The sequence below is a fragment of the Colossoma macropomum genome, unplaced genomic scaffold (genome assembly GCF_904425465.1).
Source record: "Colossoma macropomum unplaced genomic scaffold, Colossoma_macropomum, whole genome shotgun sequence".
NCBI lineage: Eukaryota > Metazoa > Chordata > Actinopteri > Characiformes > Serrasalmidae > Colossoma > Colossoma macropomum.
Genome location: NW_023494786.1, coordinates 12,024,212 through 12,052,015, shown reverse-complemented (window position 1 = coordinate 12,052,015; position 27,804 = coordinate 12,024,212). Strand labels below are relative to the sequence as shown.

Sequence of the window (27,804 nt, the reverse complement as noted above, 5' to 3'; positions counted from 1 at the left end):
GATGAAATATTGTGCGCTGTTAAGAAAATATGCAGTCTAATAAGAAAAGACATGTCTGGCAAAATGTTAACGCAGACAAAACCGTGTTGTTCTAAAGTTATAAAATAGATTTTATAACAGTTCAGCAGGTTCAATGTTGAATCACTTACTGGAGCTTTCTGTAAAATCGCTTGATCCAGCAGCAGCAGAACACAGGCTTAAGTAAATGTCAATAGTGGGTTTCACTGTCTCAACTCAAAATATGAAATGTTTAGAGTCTGAAGTTCTTTCTCCACAGTTAACTAAATATTCATTTATTAACTCTTACAGATCCAATATGGAAATGTGCAAATATGATTATTATTAATAATAATCAATTGTTATCAGTATACTAATTATTGTTCATTATAACTGCTAATTGTCAGTTGTCACATTTCTCAAACTTAAATGAAGGGCAGAAACCCTTAAATAGTCTTAAATAATATGAAAACTTTAGAGTGGGTGGTTGGGGTCAAAAGCTTCACAGAATTCATAGCAGGCTGTAAATTTCTGCTCTTTGCAAAAAGGATGCATATATTTCACAGGTGAGGTGTCAAAAAACCACATGTTCACAAATAAACACATGTAACATCATGGGAATAATATGTGATAACGTGATATCATTTTCTTTCACGATTGCATGGTTTAACATGTGATTACACTTTTTCATGTGATCACACGTTTCTATCACATGAGTACGTTTTACGTTACCACACATTTTTCAAGTATCATGTTTTTTATGTGGTTGATTGTTTTCTTGTAAATTTTTTTTTCCATGTGATCAGGCATTTTTCCACACGACTGCATGTTTTCACAAGTGATCACATTTTTTCACGTGTGATCACACCTTTTTCAGACATTTTTTCACATGCATTAGAAAAATAATGTTTGTGTTATTCACATAAAATTCATGAGTTTTTCTGTAAGGGTGTTAAATATCCCTTATATTTGCTTTTTTTTTCATCAGTTTGCTTGTAGGAAGGTTTTTATTTTGCTTATGACATGTTATCATCATGCTCAGCCTAGATCAAGGTGCATTTAATATGTTATTGTTATTGGTGTTGATGGTGCTTTGTATTAAAATGAGCAGACTGAGATTTTAGTTAACTGGCATAAAATAGTTTAGTACTATTACCTGGCATAAAGTAGTTTATAAAGAGTGCATAAAACACGAGGTGCCCAGCAAGCAAAACATGACTCTCTGATTGAAAACTACAAAGTAGGAATCTCATCCACAAAAAAAACACATACTGATAATCAGTGTGAAACTTCCATTAGCCAGTTCTGATGTAGTGAAAGTGAGACTGTCAGCTTAGGAGTCTTTATAAAAAAAGGACATTAAATTCTCAAGATTGAAGAGATTCTTCATGTCAGAGGTGATTCTTTGTATGACTCTAAAGAAGCTATTAAATATTGGTGCTTTATTTGTGAGATTGTCACTAATACCGATAAATCTGCAGGACCTCAATATCAGCTAATATATCAGTCAGAAAGCAGAATGCATGTACAGCCACTGTTACAACCATATTAGGTGAAGGCTGAGTGAGTGTGGAAGTGTCACCTGCTCTGAGTAGGAGGGCATTACTGCACTGTAGTGAGATATAGGTCTTCTGGTTAATCTCTGCACTGGCCCACCTGCTTAACCCCATGCTGATAAATGAAAGAGCTGAAGTTCAGGGCTTAACTGTGCTCCCACGTTTCCATCACCGTCAGACATCACAGCACAGCCTGGCTGTCACACTGCATTCTGAAGAGTGTGGATTTCTGGGCCAGTGTAAAGTAACAGTGTTGACTGTCACTGTAGGGTAAGACATGCTCCTCTCCCTCTCATCTGTCTGCTACACTACAAAACCAATCCTTCTAATGATTAATTAAAGATAAGCCTTAATTAGCAGGGGAAACACGGCTAGAGAAACCCAGCCAGCTTCTAAAAACTGCGACCACGGATTTAAAAAAAATTCCACCTCGCGGCTTTAATTAGAATGGAGAAATAGTGTTAAACCTTCGAATGAATAGTAACTTTTTCTCTGCTTATGTGAGATCAGACAACATGAAACAAAGACCACTTCTACATTTTTCATTAGCTTTTAAGCTTTCCATTTTTCATGACTTGAAGGAGTTTAAGCACTCCTCACGAGAGGGAGAGGGAGTAACAGGGAGTAACACAGATGTTCACGTTCGCACGTCTGTGTGTGTGTGTGTGTGAGTCTGCATGTGATAAATTATGAAAGCTCAGTTTCTCAGTTCTGGGGTTAGCGAGAGTACTAGTGAGAGCCATGTGTGCAAACAGTTTTCCCAACACAGTCTATTCCACTGAAATGCAAACCTGAAATGGTGCAGTGTTTAAACTAATAAGTATATGCTGGCAGTCAAAGAGAAAAGATCTAATGACATTTACTGTCTGTCCAAAAGTTAGTAGACTAGAGATGGAAATCGGCCAACTCTCCTAAAATATTTAAACACCTCCGAAACGTTGGCCAATAATCTTACGGGAGCGTTTTTCTTACCTTAACCCCAAAGGTTTATTACACACTTCTATAACCTAAGAATAGCTCAGCCTGTTTGCACTGTAGTCCCTGTAGTTGATGAATAATAAGACTGCGGTTAAACTATCCTAAGGAAAATGACAGTTAAGAACGTTTATGCAATGGCTGAGAGATAATTTAAGGGCAGTTCTACAGGGGAAATGTAAGGGTGGATGACAATTTCACTTCAGGATGACTTAAGGATTTTATTTGTGCGACAGACTTAAGGGTGATCTTAAGGGAAAATTCAGCTTAAGGCAGGCACAAGTCTAGCAGAACTAGCAAAGACGTAACACAACACCAACAACGTTACCAAACTGTGAAGATGCCAAGTGGTTTCCTCATCTAATGTCTACGCTGAAATACTGGAGGAAGACACAGAAGAGTGGAAAACAACAATCCAATCACATTTCATTTGTATAACTAGCAGAGGGAGCCATTCCATGCAAAGCCAAATGCTACGTACTCACTGCTGTCTTCTCTTTGTTTTCTTTGCACTGTCAGAAAAAAGTACTGTGCAGGTACATTTTTCATTCATCAAGGTACAAACAAGATAAATGCACCCTTAAAGGTACAGCAGTGGTTTTAAGGTCCAACTGTGTTTCTAAGTTTTCCCAGTGGGAAAGTATATATTAGTACCTTTTCACAACCTAATGTTGTAAAAGAGAACAATAAAATGAAAAGCCTGGAGACAGGACAAGGTGTATGGAGTGAAAAAAGTTAAAAATCATATTTGCAGTGGATTATGGTACAATTATATTTACTAACCGAAGGGACGGAAGATGCACCCTTGAGGGCACCACTCCAGAGACGATTTAGCACATTTTTTCTGTATGCTTGTTTTTCTTTTCTTTGTGTGAGATACGGTGGTCACTTCACTTGTAGACGGCCAAGCTTAAAGACCTCCATACAATCAAGAAGTGAAATGTTTTACATTGGCCTGCACTGAAAATCTAAAGATAACTAGGTAGCATTCCGTCAGACCAATCAATGAGCTTGATACAATTATGATGTTTTACAACAAATAACAACAATATCTGTCTCATTTTAAATTAGGTTTGGCTAAATGTCTACATTGTAACAAATTTGGTTGAAACAAACTCTGGTTGAAAACCGCTGTCCTAGACAACATTGAGATCAGATGGAAAGACAAACTTTTGGAAAAAACATTTGCTGTCCAGCTGCGCAGATGATTCAGCTGAGCAAAAGAGGCCTGTAATCTAAAGTGTCTCCTCTTGAGTTTTCAGATATGTCAATACAGTCAAGCACTGTGCTGAAATTTGCAAAGATAATAACAGTCACGTTTATCTGCAACTGAACAAAAGACAGGAATTTCAATACAAACTCAATCATTTCTCATTTCAGTTTGAGTAACTAATGTCATTTTTATCTCATGGCTCCTTTTTGTCTGATGCTATTTCACCTAAGACATTTTGGGGGAATCACCATTAAGTCCCCTGAGTCATCCTAAGAGCAAAATTTGAGCAATACAGTTTTCTACTGGGTTCATACTGGCTGCATGAACAGCATGACAGTGCACCTGAGATGCATTCTAGAAGAGGTATGTAATGTGCTGTACTTCATTGATCCTACAAGGGAAATTTGTCCTGTTGCTTCTTGACTATGTCTAGTCTGGGAGCAGCAGAGCCTTGCCAGCAGAGCAGCGTCAACTGGGGGGGTTTAGTGTCTTGCCCAAGATCATGAGCAGGTATACACAGTCAGTCCTGACATTTGAATCTGCAACCTTCTGGTTGAAGGCTCACAACTCCTAGTATCTAGAAAACTGGCACTGAACATGTGGCATGCAGCATGTGTGCCACATATAGGGAAATAAACTATAGAAACCAACGAAAATGTAACAGAAAAACAAGTAGCTTTACACATACACATTTTCTGGTAGGTCTACCAAGCTTGGAATCACAATCACAAGTCACAAAGCTGCCGAGGGTAAATAAATGTACTATGCTCTTTTACTAATTATCCTTTTATAAATATTTTATTTAGCAATGTAAATGATTAGACTATTTAACCATTTGTAAAAAGAGTAGGTCTATAGAACTTGCTTGCTGCAGTGCTGCACAGTGCTAACTCTGTATGACTGCTGCGTCACTCGTGTAACGGAAAGGCAGTCTGAGTGAAACAGGCCTTAGGCTCATGTGCCGCTGCTGCAGAGTGTCCCATTCTCTTGGCACTGCTTTCTATGGCAATTATAGTTGTGTTTGAAGAACTGAACACCTCTGTCAGCAGTAAGAACTCCTCAAATGAGCTGAATTCACACATAACGTACAGTCATGTGCAAAAGTTTGGTCACCCCTGATCAAATGACGTTTTGTTGATTTTGTTGAAGTTAACACATCCTCTATAGAGAACATATCTGCACATTTTAATACACAATTAGTGTTTATTTGCTGAATTTAACACATTGGAATGAAAAATTAAATATAAAATGTGGTCTGTGCAAAAGTGGTGGCACATTTTATATTTTAGGTTTTATTTTTCTCTAACTTTTGAACTCAGCAAATGAATATAAATTGTGCACTAAAATAAAAAAAAGCCATATTTAAGTTTGTTCCCTAGAGGATGTATAACTTGTTTTCACTTAGAAAATTGATCATAAGTGCCTACACTTTTGCACATGACTGTACACTGTGTGTGAATTCAGCTCCTTTGAGGAGCTCCTACTGCTGACAGAGATGTTCAGTTCTGCAAACACAGCTTGTATAATCACCATAGAAAGCACTGCTAATAGAATGGGACATACTGCAGCAGCTGCAAATGAGCAAACTGTATGTCATACATTGATTTTTATGTACTTGAAGGTGCTCTATCCCTTCTGCTCACTTAAAGGAGCAAAAAAATGACTGCATAACTCAACAAGACTGCAAAATGCAACACTGCTCTTAAAATGAAAAAGTGGTTTGAGGTCAGGACAGTTAAGACAACCACCAAATTTAAATCCAAGTGAGATCTTTAGGGGCTACTTTTGAAAATGTGCGGAGAAGAAGAATCTAACCACTATGGATGGTTTGTGGACAGCAGTAAAAACACAGGGAGGCACAATTATGGCCTCCCAAATATAATTATTTAAGAAATTCTTTAAGGCCAAAGGAGGTCCTACAAAATACTGACAAGTAGTGATCAAACATTATTTTTGACGGCCAGTTTACTTATAAAAATAGAGCTATTAAAACATTCTTTTGAAGTGATGTGATGACATAGAAGAGACGCTTCTGATTCCCTACAGAATCTTTTCAAAGAGCTGTTTCTGTACAGGAGATGTGAAGAAGAAGCTAAGCCACATTATTTAATCGTTCTATACCAATTACAAGTTTTCCTTGAACCGTATGTGCAAGTCAAGAACCATTTAGCAACATATATTTTTAAGAGGATGGTGAAATTCAAAAGAAAGTACAGAAGAATGTCATCACTGATTAAACATTAAATACCGGCGTCCCTGCAAAAGGGGCGTGGTCACAGTTCTCCTGCCAGGAGCGGTTGAGGCTGAGGAGGAAGTCCTGGAAGAAAGGGTGTGTCTTGTTGAAGACGGAAAAGCCAACGATGTTCACCCGCTGGTCGGCTACATCGTCCAGTCGCAGCAGAGAGAATTCCTGTGGTGGGAGAGAGAAGAAAGTTTTAAATGATCAAAATGGGTTAAACTTCCGGAGGTCAATAACCTGACATGATAGGTCCCTCAGTGAGGCTAAAGAAGTGGCTCCAAATCCAGGTCCAAGTCTGGTCTTGCATATTTTGATATTTTCCCTGCTGTAACACCCAATTCTAAATGGCTAGTTAACAATGAATCATTAATTAATAACTGAATGTTGGTTAAAGACATCCTGAGTACGTGTTGCCTGCACAATTACTGTTTATTTGTTGGATTTAACTAATTGACAAAAATAGAACATAAAATGTTCATAAAAAGTTATGGGCTTTTATATTTTATATTTAATTTTTTCCAGTATGTTAAACTTGGCAAATAAATACAAATTGTGCAGTAAAATTTGCAGAAAAATGCCACATTTAAAGGGAATTCTAGAGAAACTAACAGAGTCAGAATTAATCACAGTGGTGGTGATAGGAACCAGACGTCTGATGGGTTTAATGTCTTAAAAACCACAGTCACAGAGAGCTGCTACATAACATATTTATGAATACTCTGTCTGATGCCCAAGACATTGTTTTATGACAGTTTTTGTATATGATTTTGGCCTGACACATTCTTTTAATTCATTAATGACAGAAGGGTACATGCAGGGTGTTGTAAGGCAAAATGGTACATAAAAAAACATTTTTTTCTGATGTAGAATTATTTTACCATTATCAACAACACATATCGTTGCTGTCCAAACAAAAATATGTATCTCCATTTCAATTTTACTTCTACATAATTTCAACACAGTCTTTTACATTTTGTAAATTTTTTATGATGATTGGACCAACAGAAATTCCCCAAAATGACTTGGAATAGAAGTTCTATCTCTATTGACTTGACTAAAATGATTTTGCCTTCTCCTGTAAAGTTATAATTTGGAGATACATGTTTTTCTTTGGACAGCAACAATATATAAACTCATGTATGTGTAAATTCACTGGTGGTTTTGGATAGTAAATTAAATGGCTATTTTTGTGTTGCAGACGTCAGAGACCCCTGGTTCACATCACCACCACTGTAAAGACATCTGACTCAGTAAGGAATCCCAATACGACTCAATCATTTCTCATTAAAGACTAAGACCCTGTTCAGTTTGAGTAACTAAAGTAATTTTTATCTCATGTAATTGTATCTCCTTTTTGTCTAATGCTATTTCTCCTAAGAAATTTTGGGGGAATCACCATTAAGCCTATACATAAACATTTGTAAAGTGTAGAAATCAGGACTATCATTGTAGGGTTATAAATACAAATGAATAAAATGAATAAAAAACAGATATTTTATCACAGTAGCCCACTGTCTCCAAATTGTCCTGCTTTTCCAAGAACAATAAATATATCAGCAAATACTGATTTAAAATGTCTTTCAAATCTAAACATCTGTCTGACACTGAAATTTTTAAAGGAATTATCTGTTGATATTGATGTGATGATATGACTGACATCATCATGCACCTCTATAAGACAGCTCTATTTTTCGGAATGTAGTACGAATAATTTGAAAACAACTACAAAACTAATACGCAAGTTAAGTTTTATCTAAATGTGGGCTCATGTAAAGCTTTCTTATGTTTGAAGTGGTCTACAGGCCCTTCCTGAGTTGATGTGGGTGTTTTAGAGCAGAGAAAACACTAAAACTTGCAGGGCTAAGGGTACACCAGGACCAGGAATGGAAACCACAAGTCTAAATAACTCTGCAGTCCCCAAATGACAAATCATTTCAGATGCCATCACACCCACCACTCTGTCATCTCTACCTTTAGTAATTCATAGCTCCAGATGGTTGGGTTGCCATAAAGAAATAAGCAAAGCCAAAAGGCATTGTGGTGCGAGTCCTGTGGGAAAGTCTATTGAGATGATGAGAAAGTGATGTCTGCTGTGTTGTCGGCCTGCATCCTCAACACGGGCAATATCTCAGCAGAAGGTTAATAGAGATGTCCCTGCAGTCCGGAGGCTGACACTATTACAGCCCACCACTCTGACACCATCACTGACTCTAGAGACGCTGATGACAAGTTATAAAGCCAGGACCACGCGGCAAATACATCATACAGAGAAGTACAGAGAGCAGGGGACGAGACAGGAGGAGAGAGAGAGTATTCCAACATTTCTGTTTCTGTATTGATTACTAGTTATCCTTCAATTTACAAGAGAATCCTAATTTTAAATCAAATTAAATATACAGGAATAATATTATAATTATAATTCCTACAGTTATATGCAAAAAAAAAGCTTTCATCTCTTACTTTCCAGTCAAAATGACCATTAAGTACAAGTTATCTGTTTTTCAGCATCAGGAAAAAGGAAGTAGGAAAACCATACAGTATTTAATATTGTGGTGGCTGCCACTTCCTCTGTGTTGCAGAAGGGACTTCAGAGGTGTGGTATGTAAAGCTGTTACATTTCCCCCACTGAAAATGACGCTAAATGTTCTGCTTTAATGTTGTTAATACTGTTCTTCAGTTTGAAGCGTGTGTATGTGTTGTTTGTGTTTGGGCTTGTGTTTAGTTAATGTGGGCTGGTTCTGTACATCCTTCCACTGTGAGAAGTCTCATCTCTGAGACATCGCAACTGTACTAGCTATAGGTCTGAAGGCCCATTACTGAGAAAAAGAAAGAAAGAAGAAGAAGAAGAAGAAGTCAATGTTGATTAGATGGTGAAACCGGACATCTGACATGTGGAGTATGGTTTTATGGACTGATAAGTCTAAATTTGTAATTATTATTTGGAATATAAGCAGAAAATGCAACCAACTTTGAAGACTGATCTTTGGAGGTATGGAAAAATATCCCTGCTGATTTCTTTAAAAAACTGAAAATATGTGACACTACATTTAGGTGCTGAAGGTTCTGTGTAATTTTCTGTTAAATATGTTTTCTGCTTTTATACTCTGACATGGAAAAATGAATAACTAAATGGCCATTTTGACCGGGAATGAAATAAATTAAGTGTGGTCTCTGACTTTTGTACAGTACTGTGATATATAATCATATAATGTGAGAATCTAACATTATATATATACATATATATATACATATATATATCCAAAGGAAAGATAGAGAGAGAACAAGAGAGACAGCACGGCAGAGAGACAGGAATAGAGAGAGAGAGATAATGAAACAAAGTGGAAAAAGAGATAGATGAATAGATAGAGAGAGAAGGGGGTGGGCTGTATAGGGACTGCTGCAGTTGTGTGAATTTCCACAGAGACCTAGCGAGACACACAGAGGCAAATCCCTTGTCTTAGATGCGGTAGCATGGAGCAAGGCTGGAGAAGCCTAGATCAAAGCAGGAACACTGCGGCCCTCTCATTACCAATACAAAGCCAAGACCAGGCCACAGCCAGCACACACACACACACACACCGTACAGGATGAAAGACTGCACTGAGAGAGGAGGATCGAGGGAAGGAGAAAGAGGGAGGGAGGTGTCGTGGGAGCGGAGAAGAGGAATGTACTGCAGGGCATTCAGGAGACAAGCTTGTTTCAGTATTCAGTACAGACGAGATAAATAGATAGATAGATAGATAGATAGATAGATAGATAGAGATAAAGAGAGAGAGAGAGGAGCAGAGCCTCAGCTGAATTTCTCTCTCTCTCCTCCTGCTCACACTACAGAGATTCCTCTTGGATATGTTTGGAGGTGACACAGCCTCCCCGTGTCACTCAGGGACAGCCATCTCCACGTCTGATTTAAACAGAGGCCCGTCTGCCACTCCTGATGACAAGCAATTTAGACTCAGAATGTTACAGCAGCCTGCTGAACCTACTGTGTAATCTCCTGATGCGTTCTCGGTAAATGCGCCGACTGCTCTGTTTGTCAGAGCTGTTTTTCTCGACGTTAGGACTGTTTCTCAGAATCCTGCTAGAGTAGTGTTTCTTAGTTTCAGCCTCAGATGCTCCCACAGACAATTTGTTACTTACTGTAAGCTAAGATCACATCTTTTGGACTTTTAGTACTGTGTGTGCTTCTGTGCACTGGTTTTTATCAGTCTGACAGGAAACTTTTTAGCAAGCTAATTGCTAGACAGTAGTAAGCAGTTGCCTGCTTTCCACACTGTGACAACAATGAGCCTTTATGTAGATGCAGGGTTGAAAAAAATGCAGTTAAAGTAGTTAGTAGCAATAAATGACTTTTACTATGTTTGCTGATGGACATTTTGTCTTATGCAAGTCTGTTTTTGTTGCAGCATCATTATGATGATGGTCTGCCCCTACACATCGCTACACATTATTTTATAATGATGGTATTTTGGATGTCATTCACATAACCCCCATCCTGTCAAAGTGGGATGGTCATTGGCCACTTTGAGCGACAAAACCCACCAGACCCTCTGACGACTGTCTGAAGTTTGTCTTGTGAGGTGAAATTCGTTGTTGTCAGAACAAAACCTTGTATCTCCAAAATTACAACTTTACAGGAGAAGGAAAAAACCTTCTTTACTTTCAATGCAAGTCAGTGGAACCAGACTTTTTTCTACATTTTTGGCCATTTCTTTTGGTCCATTCATCATGAAATTTATAGACGATATAAAGGCCAACAGGTACTTTCAAATTATGTCAAAAACTGAACAACGCCAAAAATGGAGATACAAGGTTTTGTCCCGACAGCAGCGAATTGCTTAGCTGAAATCAGCCAGGTAAACCTCTGGACATCAGTAACATGCTTATTAGTCCAACTAATTAGCTAATTAACAAGCTCTTCCTGAGATGTAGATGTGTTAAGGCCCCATAACACTTCTATTGTTGTCACCTGCAAAACTCTCCTTCATGTTCAGCCATGCTGAACTCTAAAACACCAATTTGCAATATTGAACAAGAGCTCAACTGCCTAGTTTGCTTTGACCTCTGAAGGGAGGGCCCTTCGTATAGCAGCACTGAAGTTCTTAAATGGAGGACACTCTAGCATTTTAGCAGTGTCTAGGTAGTGCATTTTGTAGAATCCGCCCCATTCCGCTTATAAACGAGTTAAAACTGTCAAAGTTGAAGTGTTAATGTGTTTTTCCCATTTGACCTTTCAGACTGTCTGTGGTTCTAGGCCACAAACCCAGCTGCTCACATGCTGTATACCGCTATGGTAAAATATGAATGAAGCCCTTTCATTCACAACTTCTAAATGGCTTTTGAAGCAGCACCTTTAGCACCTTCGCCAGACTACACTGGACAGTGCTCACGAGAGACCAATGAATAAATCAACAAACAGCAAACCAGCAGAAGCAACAGCACTGTGGAAAGCTACAGTTCCCCTCAAAAAGACTGAGAATAGTCCACCAACCGAAAAAATCTAGCCAACAGCGTCCTGTGGGCAGCGTCACTAGAGGATGACCAACATAAACTGTGCAGCAGCAGATGAGCTATCATCTCTTGACTTTACATCTACAAGGTGGATCAACAAGGTAGGTGTGTCTAATAGAGTGGACAGTGAGTGGACACAGTGTTTAATCACTCCAGCAGCACTTCAATACATACATTCTGCTGAAGCTAGCCATAACAAAACACTGCTTTTTACATGTAAAAACATTTCTTTAAGGTTAAACTGAAGCAAATGAGACAAATTATTCATAATTAACTACATAAAATAATGCAATAAATCAAAATTAATTATTTGAATTATATGAAAATCCTAAAATGAACACATGCAAGAGATGGCAGTCAATCAGGAGGCTGCATTAGATAGTTCAACTGTCTTTATTTTTGGGTTTTGTTACTGTTTATGGTATTTTTTCTACCTAGGTAGCACTGCTTGCACCCCTATGGGATTCTAGTAGTATGCTAGTGCTAAGCTAACAGTGCTGAATCGCTAACCAATGCGCCAAAATTTGTTGGCAATCTTACTTTACTATCTTCACTATGTTGCATGGAGACGCCTATGGAAACTGCAGATGTCTAATGCGTGCAGGCTTAGCAGAGGAAAACCACTCCAAGTATAATTCGGAGCTTGACGAAGTTGAAGCCAAAATGCCAAAAGATAAAAGGGGAAAAAAGGGAAAGACATATGGTACGTAAAACATAATTACAGTCATTAAATGCAAGTCCATTTTTACAGATGTAAAAGCTACAATCTCAACATTTCTAATTATACATCTCATTAACATGTAATTATCCAGCTATATTAATAGGTAAATATTCTAATGTACAGAGCCTTTATGAGATGTATAGAACAGAGTGGTGAAGACTGCAGCATATAAAATCCAGAGTGGCAGGTGGATGGTGGCTGTGTGTGTATGTGAAGCATTCAGGCTAGTGTGTGGGTTAAACGGGGTCCCAGCACACACCTTATTGATTAGCATATGAGAGAGAGAGCGGTCAACCCTTCTCAAACAGGTGCTGTGAGCAGCGCTCTGACAGGTCTGTAGGGAGTGGTCCTGTAATTACTCCCATAGTGCAACTTAATACATTACTACCAGAGGAGCCGGGCTAAGCGAGCCAGTCATTAAGCACAACCCTTGTGGGCACAGTCAAACATACGGAACCAAAGGTCATTTGAATACCAGAACACAACATACTGTACCAATCAAAAGTTTGGACACACCTGATTGAATGTATGCTTTTCTTAGTCTTATAGTCATTTTGGTTGCATTAACTTTACAATTATTATTGATGAATTCAGATCCGATCCTTGTCATGGGTCACATCTTGAGTAGAAGTACAAAAAGTAGCTTACAGTAACACGTTCAATGAATCCTGTATTCATAATGCATTAATAAGTGTTATATGACATACATTATACTTTATAATGCCTGGCATGAGCTTGTATAATTGCTTATAAGCAGTTATAGTTATGTATAACACTTTTGAAAATAAGTGCATATAACATAATGTTTTATTATACGCATTATAATATCTGTTCATAAGCTCTTTTTCTAAGTGTGAATTTGATAAAATTCATTTATTTTTAGATAACTAGAAACTGTAATGCTGAGCTAGCTGACTACTGGTGCTAGACTGTTAGCAGTTAGCAACCAAAGCTAAATTGCTAGCAGCACAGAGAGCTGCTTTATGTTGGCCAGTGGATAAAGACACTAAACGACAGCTGCATTCTTTGGGAACATAGCTAAATGTAGCAACAGCTTTAAAGTAGCTTTGCTAATTCAGGCCTTAAACAATTCCTGCACTGACAGATGGAGCAGAGTTATACATCCACATCTGATGCTCAGTGTGTTAGACAGACCTCAAGATGGAATTAACTGCAGACTGACATTCCCAAACAACACATTTTACACATGAATATATAACTTCACTAAGCATGTAAAGAGCACTTATAATGCTCTATATTATGTACTGACATGACATTTCCTTAACATTTCAATGACATTCAAAAAACTCACTTCACTTAAAGCCTGTAATAAAGATTTACAAAGTGTTACATGTAGTTATATTTATTAGTGTCTACAAGCTTCTTATGAACAGATATTATAATGCATTATAAAACCTGACTTTATAAAGACATATTTTTGCTTTATAAAGTGTAACATATTTAATTATAACTACTTAAGAGTAATTATACAAGCTTATACCTGGTATTATAATATATGTATGCCTTATAACACCTTTCCAATGCATTTATAATGCATTATGAATACAGGATTCATAGGAAGTTTTACCTAGCTTACCTACTTTAAGTACTTAAAGCTGCACTATGTATGTTTGGGGATTTGAAGACCTCTTTGGTGAAAATGTGTAATTGCATCCAACGTGCAGAAGAACATTTTGTAATGTCCGTTGTGCTTCAGACCCCTTTCCTGAGTGGATGAATCTGATGATTTTGAGTGTGTTAAAAGAGTATTCATAGAGAACTCAGTAAAACTTGATGAAGGACATGTCTTCTGAGGATGTGAGTGAATTATCTACTATTGTTATCATATCTTCATCAGTATAATGTTGATTTTGCATTTTAGACCTAAACATCCAGTTGGACCTTTTTCTTGAGCCTGTGCTTGTGCCGTTAAGACATAAAGACGTATGACATGGCCCGGAAAACCCCAGTGAAATCTGACCCGATCGACTTTAAATGCTTACTTCAGGCTTTACAGGGTGACTGGTAGCAACATGTGTGCACCATATTTTAGTGTTTTTTCTGACTCAGTAACACTACTTACAATGTTAACAAAAGATATTACACAGTACTATGTAACTTACAGACTGCATTGGAAGTTCTTAGAACGTCCAGCATCTATCAGCATCATGCTGAAGTTATGATTCTACTAAAGAGAAGGGTAGAGAATGTGTGAACAACCGCAAAGCAGCATAAATGCTATCATAAAATGAAATTAAACTCAAAGAAGGAATCAGTAACTAACAGTAGAGGAAAAGTACAGAGAAAGTACACTGAAATTATGGGTACTGTATCAAAATGATAAGTAGAAGTATTGAGCCAAAAATATACTTGAGTGAAAGTAAAAAGTATCATTTAAACATAGCATTGTGGCAGTTCTCTTCTTTGGTTCACAAAATGGGCTCTAGAGGCGTGGCATGCAGAGCACTGCAGGCCCCGCCCCCCTCTGTCAGAGGCACTTGTTTTGTGTTCTTAACATCATTGTTTACTACTCTAAAATGTGTTTTGTGCTTATTGTACTATTTTGTGCTGGGCTGTGGTGAGATAGTGGGGAGGTTTGTGCGTTTACCTTTAAGAGAAACTGTATAGCTAGAAATGACCTGCCCGCTTTTCTTGGCTGTTGGTGTGTGTCTCTTCTGCTGGTGTAAATAAAGAGCACTTCTTATATCAGAATCACGGCCTCTCACATGTATCCTTCTTCGCCAAGTCGCTACAGTATATAACAGTAAAAAGTAAACACTGTAACATATAAAGTTTTCCTTTTTAGGTGGTGTGGGGTGAGGTGACTGGACAAAGATGAACTTGCATAATTATGGGCATTTCCATATAACAATGATATGAATTAATGAAAATAATCAATGAAAATGTGAAGAAACTCAACTGATCACCAAGAGAAAAAGAGAAAAATCTCCTGGCCTTTGAACCTGACTTGTTATGAGCACAAATGAAAATGTAAGGAGTAAAAGTACACTTTTTTCTCTTGGACATGTAACTGGGTAAAAATATCAGCATCATTTTTAATTAATACTTGAGAAAGTACAAATCATTCAAAGTAATACTTAAGTACAATAATGAAGCACCATTTTTTTCACCACTCTTAACTAAATGTTATTGGCTAAAATGTAACCTAAAAAGTAGATTCCTTTCTTCACACAAACTCCAGAGAAGAAGTCAAAGTATTGTTGGTTGAACATGCTCAGGCCAGCGCTCTACTCAAACCCTCTAAATAACATCAGACATGTTCAAATCCATCAAAATTTTACATGTGACTAAATGTAACTAATTACCTCCTCTGCTCAGATCTGTCATTAGCATTAACACACCTCAGCTCAAGTCAGCAGTACAATGCCTTCACTGATATGCACTGTAAACTGTGATGTAAAAACAATATGGGCTGTTTCTCACTATTTAGAACATGGGGAACATGCTTGTATCCTTGGAAAGAACATTCTTGACAAACAAACTGATAAAAAGATAAGAATGGAGAACACACCTGTAAGCATTTGCAGTGAGCCATGTTGATTTCACCAGCTAAGTTCACATTTAGCCACCTAAAATGTTATCAGAAATAATATCTACACATGAGATCTCATATGACTGCTTCTCCACAAATGTCATGACATTCAGTGTTAAAAACGAAGTCAAAGACAAGCTCATATCTACGTTTGTTATTTGACTGATATAATCTGTTTTGGAAAGTATAACTATAAGCCTTTTCAGAGTGGCAACTTCACAACAGCCATGAAACTGCAGTCTCTATAGTTTTGTTGAACTTTTTGGTCACTGTATAATCTTATTAAGTGTTATTTCATCACTCTGATGTTCTCTGTTAAGGAAAAAATGAGGAAAATAGTCAAACAAAGACCAGAACTGCATACACTTGCCACACATGCAGACCAGCAAACTTGCTCACACTTTTCACACACTTGAGTGCGCAAACACACACCTGCATAGAGAGCATGGATTGTTTGGCTCGAGAATACAAAGTGAAGATGAAAAGTATGGGAGACAGCAGGACCCAGGGGAGGGCAGGCGAGTCCTGATCTCTGGCAGGATGGCAGGAGAGAGATAGAGAGCGAAAAGAGAGAGAGAGAGAGAGGTGAGATAGTGACAGGTTGGCGATGAGCCCCCTGACACAGGCTGTCACCTACAGATCAGTCAGAGCACTAGGAGTCAGGCCAGAATACTGCCTCAATGCTGGCACGCACACACACACACGCGCGCGCACACACATCGCTCACACCCACCCACATGCATGCATATTGTTTGTTTGTTGTGATGCAGCCAAAGCAGGCATGAAATAATGAGGCCCCCAGAGAACATACTGATCCTTCATATGATATAACAGAAGGGTGCCCACACTTTCACACAGGCACACACACACACACTTATATTTTATAGAATGTCAGGATTTGTACCTATATATATATATATATTGCTGCTGTCAGAAGAACATTTGATGTTTTTTAGTTTTTTACTTAATTTGAAAAAAAAATGCCTGTTGTTCTTTACATTGCGTGTAAATTTCATGAAGAATGGACTAAAAGTAACTTACATTAAAAGTAAAGTAGGTTTTTTCCTTCTCCTTTAAAGTTCTCATTTTGGAGATATGAGGTTTTTCTTCCGGCAGCAGTGATATGCATATTTACCAGGGAAGTGAAAAAACATCATTAACTACGAACAGAAGTTAACAGAACAAAATCATAGTCATTTTGGAGCATTTCTATTTGGCCTTTCATCATGACATTTTGACACAGTGTAAAAAAGAAAAATGGAGATTTTGTTCCATCTGTGACAATATGTTAGTACCTATACACACACACACACACACACAAACACACACACAAACACACACACACACACACACACACACACACACACACATATAGACACACACACAAACACACACAGACACACACATTAATCCAGCATTAACTAAGGAACTGTGTTAATTTCAGCAGGAGACACATCTCTGTTTCATTTTGATGATTCACTGATGTTCTCAGTGTTTGTTTGTAAACTGGGATCTGACCAATATAATTTTTAAATTTTATTTTTCTCATATTTCATCAGCTTTATTCACAGAAGGATTCTTGTGCTCCAACACATTATCTTTATCCTAAAGGTTAGATTTGGATGGATTTCACTTGTTTTTTTACTTAATTTACCAGTTCAGTCTTTAGTGCTGTGAAGGAAACGGATGACTAGCAACCTCTTTGAAGACTGACATACAAGCACGACACCATTACATCCTCAACTCAACCTCAGCCTAACTGGCGATACGGATAGGGGTTTTGTCAATACCAATAATTTTGTGGGAACTAAATATCAACCAAATATGTATATCGATCAAGTCCTACTGCAAAAAGTCACCACTCCACTGTTCCGCAACCCAGTGCACCACAGCAGGATGAGCCCCGGTTCTTCTCAGTACCTCTCCTCCTCTTGCTCTCAGCCTTTATTAGCTCATGCTAACTGAATTTCTGTAAAGCTGTGTTCTAATAATGACTGCTGTAAGAAGCACTGAGCAAATAAAACTGAACTGAGCTGAACTGAACTCAATATAAAGAGTGATTTGAGAACTCAAATGCAAACGTTAATTGATTCTCAGAGCAAAACATCATGATTCTGTAGAGAAGCTGGTGCTCCAACATTTGGGCTAAAGCCAGAGAGAGAATCCATTAGAGTACTGGTGGAGAGGTGGAGACACACACATGCACACACATACACACACACACACACACAGTCACTGTCCCACTCTAGTGCTTATTCAGAGCATTTCCAACCCACTTTGGTAGGATGACTCTCTGGGCAATTCCGCTCCCCAAACAACAAAATGATTTCTGCTGCTGCTTTGATATAAAAAAGGGTCAAACATGGTTTTTGGGAAAAACAGAAAATGACGGCCCACTTTCAGGTGTGTTTCGCCAGGCACACCACAGCTCACACCGTTAACATCTACAAAAAGATGGTTGTAAAAAATACAGTGTTTGAAAGTCCATATGCAGAAATACAGGGCATAGAAAATAACAAACACCACAGGAATTGGCCATTTTACCAGAAATACCATAAAGGTGCACTGCCAATATGCAGTTACTGATTGTAGCTCATCTGTTGCCAAACAATTTATCAGCCCTCCTTTACCTCCCTCCACTGGGGGCGGATCTGCAGGGTGGTAAAGGGTAGCAGCTGCCAACACATTCATAGTGCTTGCCATCTCACTTGCCACCCCAATTTTGCAGCCCCTAAAACATGATGTGAATTGTATTGAGCACAACATATATTTTCAAAACTCTTAAAACTGCCAAGAATGTTGTGTGAAAAAAGCATATTATTTAAGCACCATACTGCTCATTCATATGGTAAATCAGGTGCAAAAACAAAAACCCCTCTGTGTGCGCAGGAGCCACTTTCCAGCTCTAAATAAGGCCTCGCTTCAGAGAAGTCGGAGGAGAGTGAGCACAGATGGAAACAGTAGCTCTTCTATGTGATGTTTCACCTGAAAAAAGTGAGTAATTAATGTATACAGGATTGAATTCCACATTGATATCTATAGCTCTACAACATGCACAGCAGTTCAGGAGTATTAAAATCAAATCAAATCAAATCAAGCTTTGTTGGTCTCACACAGCCGTACACAGCATAACATGCAGTGAAATGCTTACATGACTGTCTGTTGTCATGAAAAACAGATATACAATAGAAAAATACAAGAACATAAAGGTTTTCAGTTCTTTAGCAGCGCACCATGTATTTGAATTTATTTATTTATTTTTATTTGATAGGCACATAATAGCTACACTTACAAACTCAACTCCAAAAAAAGTTGGGGCAGTATGTGAAATGCAAATAAAAACAGAAAGCAGTGACTTGTAAATCCTTTTTGACCTGTATTTGAACAAAAACAGTACAAAACCAAGATACTTGATGTTTTATCTGATCAACTTCATTGTTTTTTGATATAAATTACATAAATATAAATTAATTTGGGTAACTGATACACTACCACACCTCCAAGTTCCATCATCTCTAATCCACTGGATCTATAACTTTCTCTCCAACAGACCACAAGCAGTAAGAGTTGACAATTTACTGTCAGCCACCATCATTCTTAATACTGGCGTGCCACAGGGGTATGTACTCAGCCCATTCCTTTACACTCTCTACATAAATGACAGTTGAAGTCCATCCACCCCTACCTTATACTTCAAATATGCAGACAACTTGGCTATCCTTGCACTGCTCAATGACACTAACGAGTCTTTCTCGGCATATCAACATTCCATATCCTACTTCAGTACATGGTGCGACAATAACTTTCTCCACCTCCAACATCTCAAAAACTAAAGAACTGCTCATCAGTCAGAGACAGTCCAGAGTCTCACCATCAAAGGAGAGAAGGTAGAGGAGGTTGGGTCTCTCAGATACCATGGCATACTGGACAATAACCTCAGCTTCAATCAGCATACCATGGACATTTATTAACATTGCCAAAAGAGATCTGCAGCCATCTGTAAATTGAAACACCTGTCTGTTCAAATCCTATCTCCTTCTTCTCCTGTGTCATAGTATCATCAAAAGAATACATTCTTAAAGATAACTAATCTGGCCAACAAAACCATTGGTATTCTCACCCCTCAACTATCCAAATGGGTCATCTCATCCCTGATCCGCAAGGTGCTTATAATCTCACATAATCCAGACCACACACTCCATCAGTACTTTATCCACCTTCTTTAGGTCATAGGTACAAATTACCTTTGTGTAGGAAGGTTCATTTTCCCTACAGCCATTCGGGCATGAATTGAGTGTTAACGAACGTCTTGGTTTTTTTTTTTTTGTGACTCCTGCAATCATGTTTGTATGTTTGTGTACGATATTGTACTTTGCATGTTGATGTTATGTATGCACCTACCGTGTTTGTATTCCACCTATCGTGGAAAAGAATCTCCTCCTTGATGACAAATAAACTACATCTTTAAAACATTCCAATAAAGATGGGATAGGGGTAATTTAAGACTAGCAACATCGTTCAATGATTAAAAATGTTCAGAAAAAACATTTGAAAAGGGGTTATGTAATCACGCTTGGGTATAAAAGGAGCATCCAGGAAAGACTGAGTCTTTCATGAGCAAGGACAGGTTGAGGCTCGCCTCTTAGCCAACAAAAAGTGCATCAGTACACAGTCAAAATGTTTGAGAACGTTCCTCAACGAGCGTTTGCAAGGACTTCACCCTCTACGGTGCACAATATCATCAAAAGATTCAGGAAATCCAGAGAAATCTCTGTGTGCAGAAAGCAAGGCCAAAACCCACAGCTGAATGGCTGTGATCTTCGATCTCTCATATGGCGCTGCATTAAAAACGGGTATGCTTCTGTAATGGATATCACTACACAGGCTCAGGAGTACTCTGACAAGCCACTGTCTGTCACTGCATTCACAAATGCACGTTAAGGCTGTACTATGTACATTGGAAGCCATACATTAACAACTTCCAGAATCACAGACAACTTCTCTGGCCTCAACTTCTGACATGATGCACACTCTGATGGACAGTGGAAATGTGTGTTGTGGTCTGACGAGTCAACCTTTCAGACTGTTTGCAGAAAGAGTGGAGGTAGTATTATCTGGGCCAAAACAGAAAAGCACCTTCCAGATTGTTACTAGCAGAAAGTTCAAAAGCCAGAATCTGTCATAGAATGGAGGGTATTAGTGCACAACTTGCACATCTGTGAAAGCACCATTAGCACTGAGAGATATATATACATTTTGAATCAACATATTCTGCCTTACAGACGCCGTCTTTTTCTATGCTTATTTCAAAATGATAATGCCAAGAAATATTCGTCATGTGTTACAACAGCGTCAAGCAGAGAGTGTGGGTGCTCGGCTGGCGTGTCCATCTCCTATTGAAAATGAGTGCTGCATTGTGAAGTTCATTATGATGCGACAGCAAAGGCCCTGTACAGTTGCATGGCTGAAAATTGCTTTCAAAACTAATTTAGTTGTTGTCATCAGTCCCCAAACAATTACAGTGGTAAACATGCTCCTGTGCCAACTTTTTTGGAACATGTTGTAGGCATCATGTTTGGAATGAGTATATATTTACAAAAAATAAAAAAGTTCATAAGGTAAAACATCAAAGAAAATAATAAGAAAAAAATAATAGTCTAAATATTTTTTTATGCCTGCTGTGGCAGTACGCTTTAGCCTAGGATGCTTGATGGGTCAATAAGTTGCTGTGCTGTATTTCCTCACCATTCAGCTGTCCAATTTGAACTTAGTTGTGTCATCTGCACCACTTCACTGTGTTTCTGCCACTTATTGAAATTATGCAAGATAATTTTGGGGGGTTCATGGGATAGTCGTCAATAAAAATACATAGCTTATATTACTAATGACATTTTCTTGGGTTTTGGGAATGAACTTTCCACAAAACCTCCCACATCAGTGATACTGCACTGTCTTTGGGAGCTTAAACACAGTGACCACATGAGTGATGTTTTGGCTAAAAGTATCTAACAGTGTGAATCAGTGCAAAGCAGCTGGCCTCTAGCAGCTAACTTCACTATAGTTCATCTGTCTAAATATTATGTGACTGTCTATCCACACTGCAACACCAACATTTGTTGTGATACAAATGTTGGTGTTGCATATCTCTGCGTATTATGTTTACAAATATTTCCAGGCATTTCAAAAATGAAAACAGATCGACTCAGGAAGGCTGAGTGGTCTTTTTATATTGATAGTTTATGGCTGTTTTTTTTATTAAATTTGAAAGATCACAATTTTACAAGTCACAGTTCTTGAGCTACAATTTTATTTACCACCTACAAGTTCCAAGTGGGGAACTTCAATAACACAAAGCTGGTGACCTGCCTGTAGATGAGACCAATGAGAAGCAACCAAACATCCACATGATGTACACATACCTGAAAGTCTGGAAAACTACATTCAGTTTTCAAGTCTCAAGCCAGAAAAAAGGGGATATGTTGGTGTTCATTACCAAAAAACCAGACTTAGACCAACTAGACATTTTGCCTTAATCATTCAGCCCTAGATTGTATATAGATTATAGAACAAATTGTTATAATAAATAGTATAGTACATATTACATTTTGTGAGTTAGTCTAGTTAGTCAGTTTAGTTACTTAGTAATTCAGTAAGCTCATCACGAAAATGTTTTATTATGCTACAAAATAAAGGAGCATCAAACTGTCCTGTCTGTATGTTTTCAACATTTTTTTTGCTATATAATCATTTGCTGGTTTATGCCACAACAGTTATTAATAGTGCTTCCTCTTTTAGCTCATGTTCATTATTATTGAAGTATTTTGCTAACCTATTTATAGCAGTATGCAAACTGGACTAAGAATTTCAATGATATTTATTGGAAAAACCTCCACTGTAATAAAACTGAATCTTTATACTGAATGAGGATCACAACATTCACATCACTGCTATTCATGTTAGTAATTCTAACTTGTTTACCTTGATTTTTGTTAAGATTGTAGTATGTTGGCTATATGCCCCCCACCCCACTGTTTAAAAGCCTCAGCCACACCGCTGTACCTGACACACTCGCACCAGCACTGCACACACTAGCAGTGTCACTGCTGTGCTGAGAATGGTCCACTGCTCAAACAACATGTGGTCAGTGGCAGTCTTGTTGTCGCCCCTTTCCACTGATGAATGAAGCAGAGAGAGGTAGGATGGCTGATAAACTGTGCAGCAACAGATGAGCTGTAGTAAGTAATTGTAAACAAGTTACAAGGTTTTGATCTGACAGCACTGACATACAGCAATTCCTTTAAGATGATTATCTAAAGAAACAAAGCCTTTTTGAAACAAAGGCTTTTTTCACCATCATTTGAACATGGCAGCTGTCCTTTATACTGTGTGAACATTTCATGACGAACTGACCAATAGAAATGCTCTCTTTATATTAAACTGCATTAAAAGTTAAGAATGTAACTTACCTATATAAGCTTTCAACAGCTAAATAAATACATTAATTAATTAAATAGAGCAGAAAGCAATGCATGTAAATTGCAGTAACTGAAAGCTGCACTTTTTGATTCAATCCAGCAACTTTGGTTTACATATTGAATTTCACAGTGATAGGGCATCAATTAAAAGCTTCCTTTTTATTGTTGTAAAATAAAGCAGCCATACATCGTGGCCCAGTCGAGCCTAAGCAATATTGAAATCCAATTGTCACGACAGAGTGATTATCCTAATAGCTGAAATGTTCATGCAGTGTTTTGGGCAATAAGTCATTTCATGCTCATATCAATTGGCATGTAAATTCACTTTGGGTGCAAAAGGCTCCTGCGGACTGTTAATGATTATATTTGGAGCGAGCTGTGGTGAGCGAGTAAGAGAGCGCCGCAGTGTAGCTGTACAGCATTTCTGACACGGCCGTTCTCTCTCTCCAACAGACGGAACGCTACAATTGGATTACTGTGCATGGAGTGCAATATTATACACCCGCCTCAATGCCTCGGCTATGAGATTGGATTTCTACCTTTACAGCTGTGTCATTTTCAGACTGGAATAATAGCATGCATGCATATATATATTATTTCAGATATTATTTTCCTGTTCAGAGGGTATTGCAAAAGGACTTTGATTATGTCTAACATTCAAGAAAACATCACTTTCTTTATTATTTTATTATCATGGAGGGAAGTGACCTTCAATCATGGCCAAAACCAAAAGTTGTGAATGTAGCTGCTAATAGGGAACCGAACATCACATTCTGCCTATACGTACTTCATCGATAACTAGGCCTTAATATCAAAAGAGTCATCGCGGAAGATCAAAGCTGAACAGCTTCTCTTTATTTTGAGGATTCAAGCACGGCGCCTTCACCCATTAAGATGTTTTCGGCTCATATTCAGGCAAATGACCTCGTTTTGATCCATCCATCATTGAATTACGGCAACCATAATAGTCCATTCAGCCCATTCACATTATGCCCTCGTCTGAATAAGCCCGCCTGGACAGGTCCACGGCCTTCATAAATATTGAAGCCGTCTTCGCACATTAAAAGACAGAACTGCTGCTATCTCCTCTGCAGTCACTCATATCCCTGAGCACTTTGCCTGAATTGGAAAAACCATGCAGTACTAATATGACATTGCAGAGCTTAAATTCTGCACAAATTACAAATTAATGACCTCTTTGAGTGGAAAAGAGCTCCAAGGTGCAGGAACAGGACACAGGCAATTTGTTGTAAGAAAGTATTCTGCAATATGCACTTGTCTCTGTGTGTGTGTGTGTGTGTGTGTGTGTGTGTGTGTGTGTGTGTGTGTATGTGTGTGTGTGTTAGTGCTTGAAATATTTGTCTGATCCCGTTAAGAGACCGGACTAGTCACATTGGGTTCAGACATTATTTCTCAAACATTTGTCAGGCTCATGTTTTATATTCAGGCTTTCCACCTTCAATTTGGCCTACATTTACCCCTGCTTTAGTTTTTCTCTCTACTTTATTCTTCTTCCCTACTTTTATTACATTAAACAACTTTTTGTCTTGCACTCAGGAGAAGTACATGTTGTAGCAGAGTCTAGCAGCTGGTATAACATAGTGGATAACACTGCTGCCCTTGCCATGGCTGGCTGGGGTTCGAATCCCTGTCTGGGCTAGCATGCCATGCTGTAACAGTTAGAGTTCATAGGCAAAAGTTGCCAGAGGGGTGGCTGGAGTAGCCCTGGCTACCCCTCAAATATAGTGGAGTTTGTCAAACATTTTGCAAATGCTCACCAGAAATAACTTACACTCTATTTATCTTATAGCTGTGTACACTGTATGTGAAAAAGACAGTACATTTGTGAGTGAGTGCATGTAAGACTGTGAGGAGGCAAAAGTTGCTCTCTTGCTATAATTTTCAGTTCCACTTTAAATGGTGTGGCAGATATACTGCTCCTTGTTCTTATTACTGTACAGGTCGCAAAATGTAACTGCTCCCCATTACACCAACTCTGTAATATGACTCAACTGTAAGTTGCTCTGGATAAGAGCGTCTGACAAATGCTGTAAATGTGAATTATCAAGGTCTTTCCACTGCAGGCAAAAAACGTTTGTGATGTTGTTGGAAGGCAGTGATTGATGACTGAATTTGATACAGTGGAATTTTAACTTCATTTTGGACTGCTGATAATTAGGCTATCCATTTTTTCATTTTAAAGGCACTGTCGCTACGCCACGAGTTGACTACGCTACGAGCCGCATGCAGTTCTTTTACTGCCCTGTTGCGGCTCCACAGCAGAGTTAGATTTTTAGGTAAAAAATAAAATAACCCTGCTGTGCAGTAAAATAAAGCTCTGCTGATCATTCTAACACAGCTTTGACAATAAATTATCTTAAACGCTGGAGTTAACGTAGCCTATATCTGCTAATTCACCCTTTAACCCTGAAGATTGGCGCGCAGACTGTTGGTCACCATAGCATACGAAAAGGCAAAGAGAAAGATTTAAGATGAACATCCATAATTCAGAGACAAATGAACTTAACTGTGTTTATAAGCACTCAGCTGGTTTCCTGATACGTTCAAGCTGCAGCGAGAAACTGTCAAACACTAAAAAGTACTAGGGACATCAGCACATACTGAGACATATTTACAGCCTAGATGGTAAAATGGACATAAAATGTTGTGGCTCCCAAGGTGGCTTGATTTCTGTTGAAAGGACAAAATGGCTCTTCTTAACATTTCGTTTGCCGACCCTTGACTTAACCCCTGCTATCATTAGGAATGTGGAGTTTTATTCAGCCTCCCTTTGGCGGTGGTTGGGTTGAGATTAGACAGGGTCACAATTTGCGGGGCAACATTTAGGTTCACACCAAATACAAAAGCCTGCAGGCTAGGACTTGTTATCAGACTAGGCTATTGCAGACTGAGGGACAGCACATACTCGCAATGTTCCCCAGCTGACCCCTGCTCCCAAGCAGTAACCAGGTCCCCCCTACATGAAATTCTAGTTCAGACTCAAACACTCAACTCAAACACATGATGGTATGGAAGGACAATGCTATGAAAATGTTATGAAAGTGTTATGATTTCTGTCCCACATTGACTTTAATGCTCTGGTATGTGTGGGATGTTTTATTTTAAACCTCAAGCAGGAGGATGTGTTTGAGGTAGTTCAAGGGGACAGAGCCCAGTCTCGGAGGGCAGAAGAAATCGAGCTTAGGCTTTATCTCTGTTAGCTGATAGAAATGAGACTGGCATTAGAATGGCCTCATTTCTCCCAGCCCTGGGGCATTTCTGTAGCCATCTCCAGAGGCTATGCAACTCTGCTGTCAGTCGCTCGCCTGCCCTCATGCCATCTGATCTGCTCTGGGCCAGACAAGCTGCTCTGTACCTGTTTTGATCCGAACCCATGCACTAGGAAAAATAGTCTCTGTTGCTCTGGGATGCTTTTCGCCTGGCAAGGAGGAGAAGTAGGTGCTTTTTTGAGTTTTACTAAGGCTGCAAGCTCCAACCTTGCCTTTATTCACCTCTCTATTTCTTCTCTGTGGTGGTTTAATCTCCTTGGGCACAGCAGGTCAATAGATGAAACTCAGTAACATTAATCGTTCTCCGTGCGCACCTCTTAATGCCAGCTTTCCTCCAGCCCTGTACCTTCCTCCTTCCTCAGAACTGACCAATTAACATCAAACTGCAGTTCAGAACAGCTGTCTTTTATAATTAATCACTTGATATGTGTCACCTCATAATAATATACTGTGCCGCTGGGCAACAACATGAGAAAGTGACACACATGACCCAACTGAAACAGAGCTCTAATTACAGTAATGCTACTGGTTCAGCACCACGGACAGCTCCCTATTGCAAAAGCTGGCTGACTCACACATTTCCATGGTGCAATCCAACGAAAGTTAATCTGTTGACAGATGTTCTGAGTGGAAATTGAAGAAAAACCAGACTGCTATACCTATATAGGTGTTACAAATGGTGGTGAGATGTGTCAAATTATGCATATCTAATTTATCCAAACATCAACACATTTGCAGATTATGCCATATTCAAGTGCCACATCACAGTAAGAGCTGCAAAGTCTGTCTACCATACCACACAACAGGGCGGATATCTTATTCCCTTTCTGGGACTAACCCACTAGCGGCGTCCCTCAAGGCTTAGTAATTCATCCTTTGTTGTTATCTTACAATCACACCATTCAGGGTGTTTCTCAATGCAGCTTGTCCACCTCTAGCTGGCCTTTCATCAGATATAATGGCCTGTCTGGCGTGCTGTCCGACACCTGAGATTGAACCAGGACTGGACTGAGCTGCTCCCATCTCGCCGTCAGAATGACAGTGAGACATGATCCATCTTTTGCAGGGCTCTGGGGAGTTGTTTTTTGGTTTAGGGCTCAAGTTATAATCCCATGTGTATAATGGGGATTACATACATACCATACATTTCATGTGTGTTAGACAACATCTACTGTAATAGTGACTGCAATTGAGACAATTAGTGCCATCATAAACAAAATTATGTTGGTTTCCCCACTAATTTGTCCCTCGTGTCACTACGTAATTTGGACACCCCT

General features: G+C 38.7%; 1 protein-coding gene across 1 annotated transcript in view; it reads right to left on the bottom strand.

The window, feature by feature from the left end:
* The window catches only part of grik4 (glutamate receptor, ionotropic, kainate 4), a 300,984-nt gene that overhangs the window by 70,756 nt on the left and 202,424 nt on the right, over positions 1 to 27,804 (bottom strand). Inside the window, exon 7 of the mRNA XM_036560909.1 lies at positions 5,990 to 6,151. Coding sequence (XP_036416802.1) covers positions 5,990 to 6,151 — 162 coding nt within the window. The remainder of the gene's footprint in view (positions 1 to 5,989; positions 6,152 to 27,804) is intronic.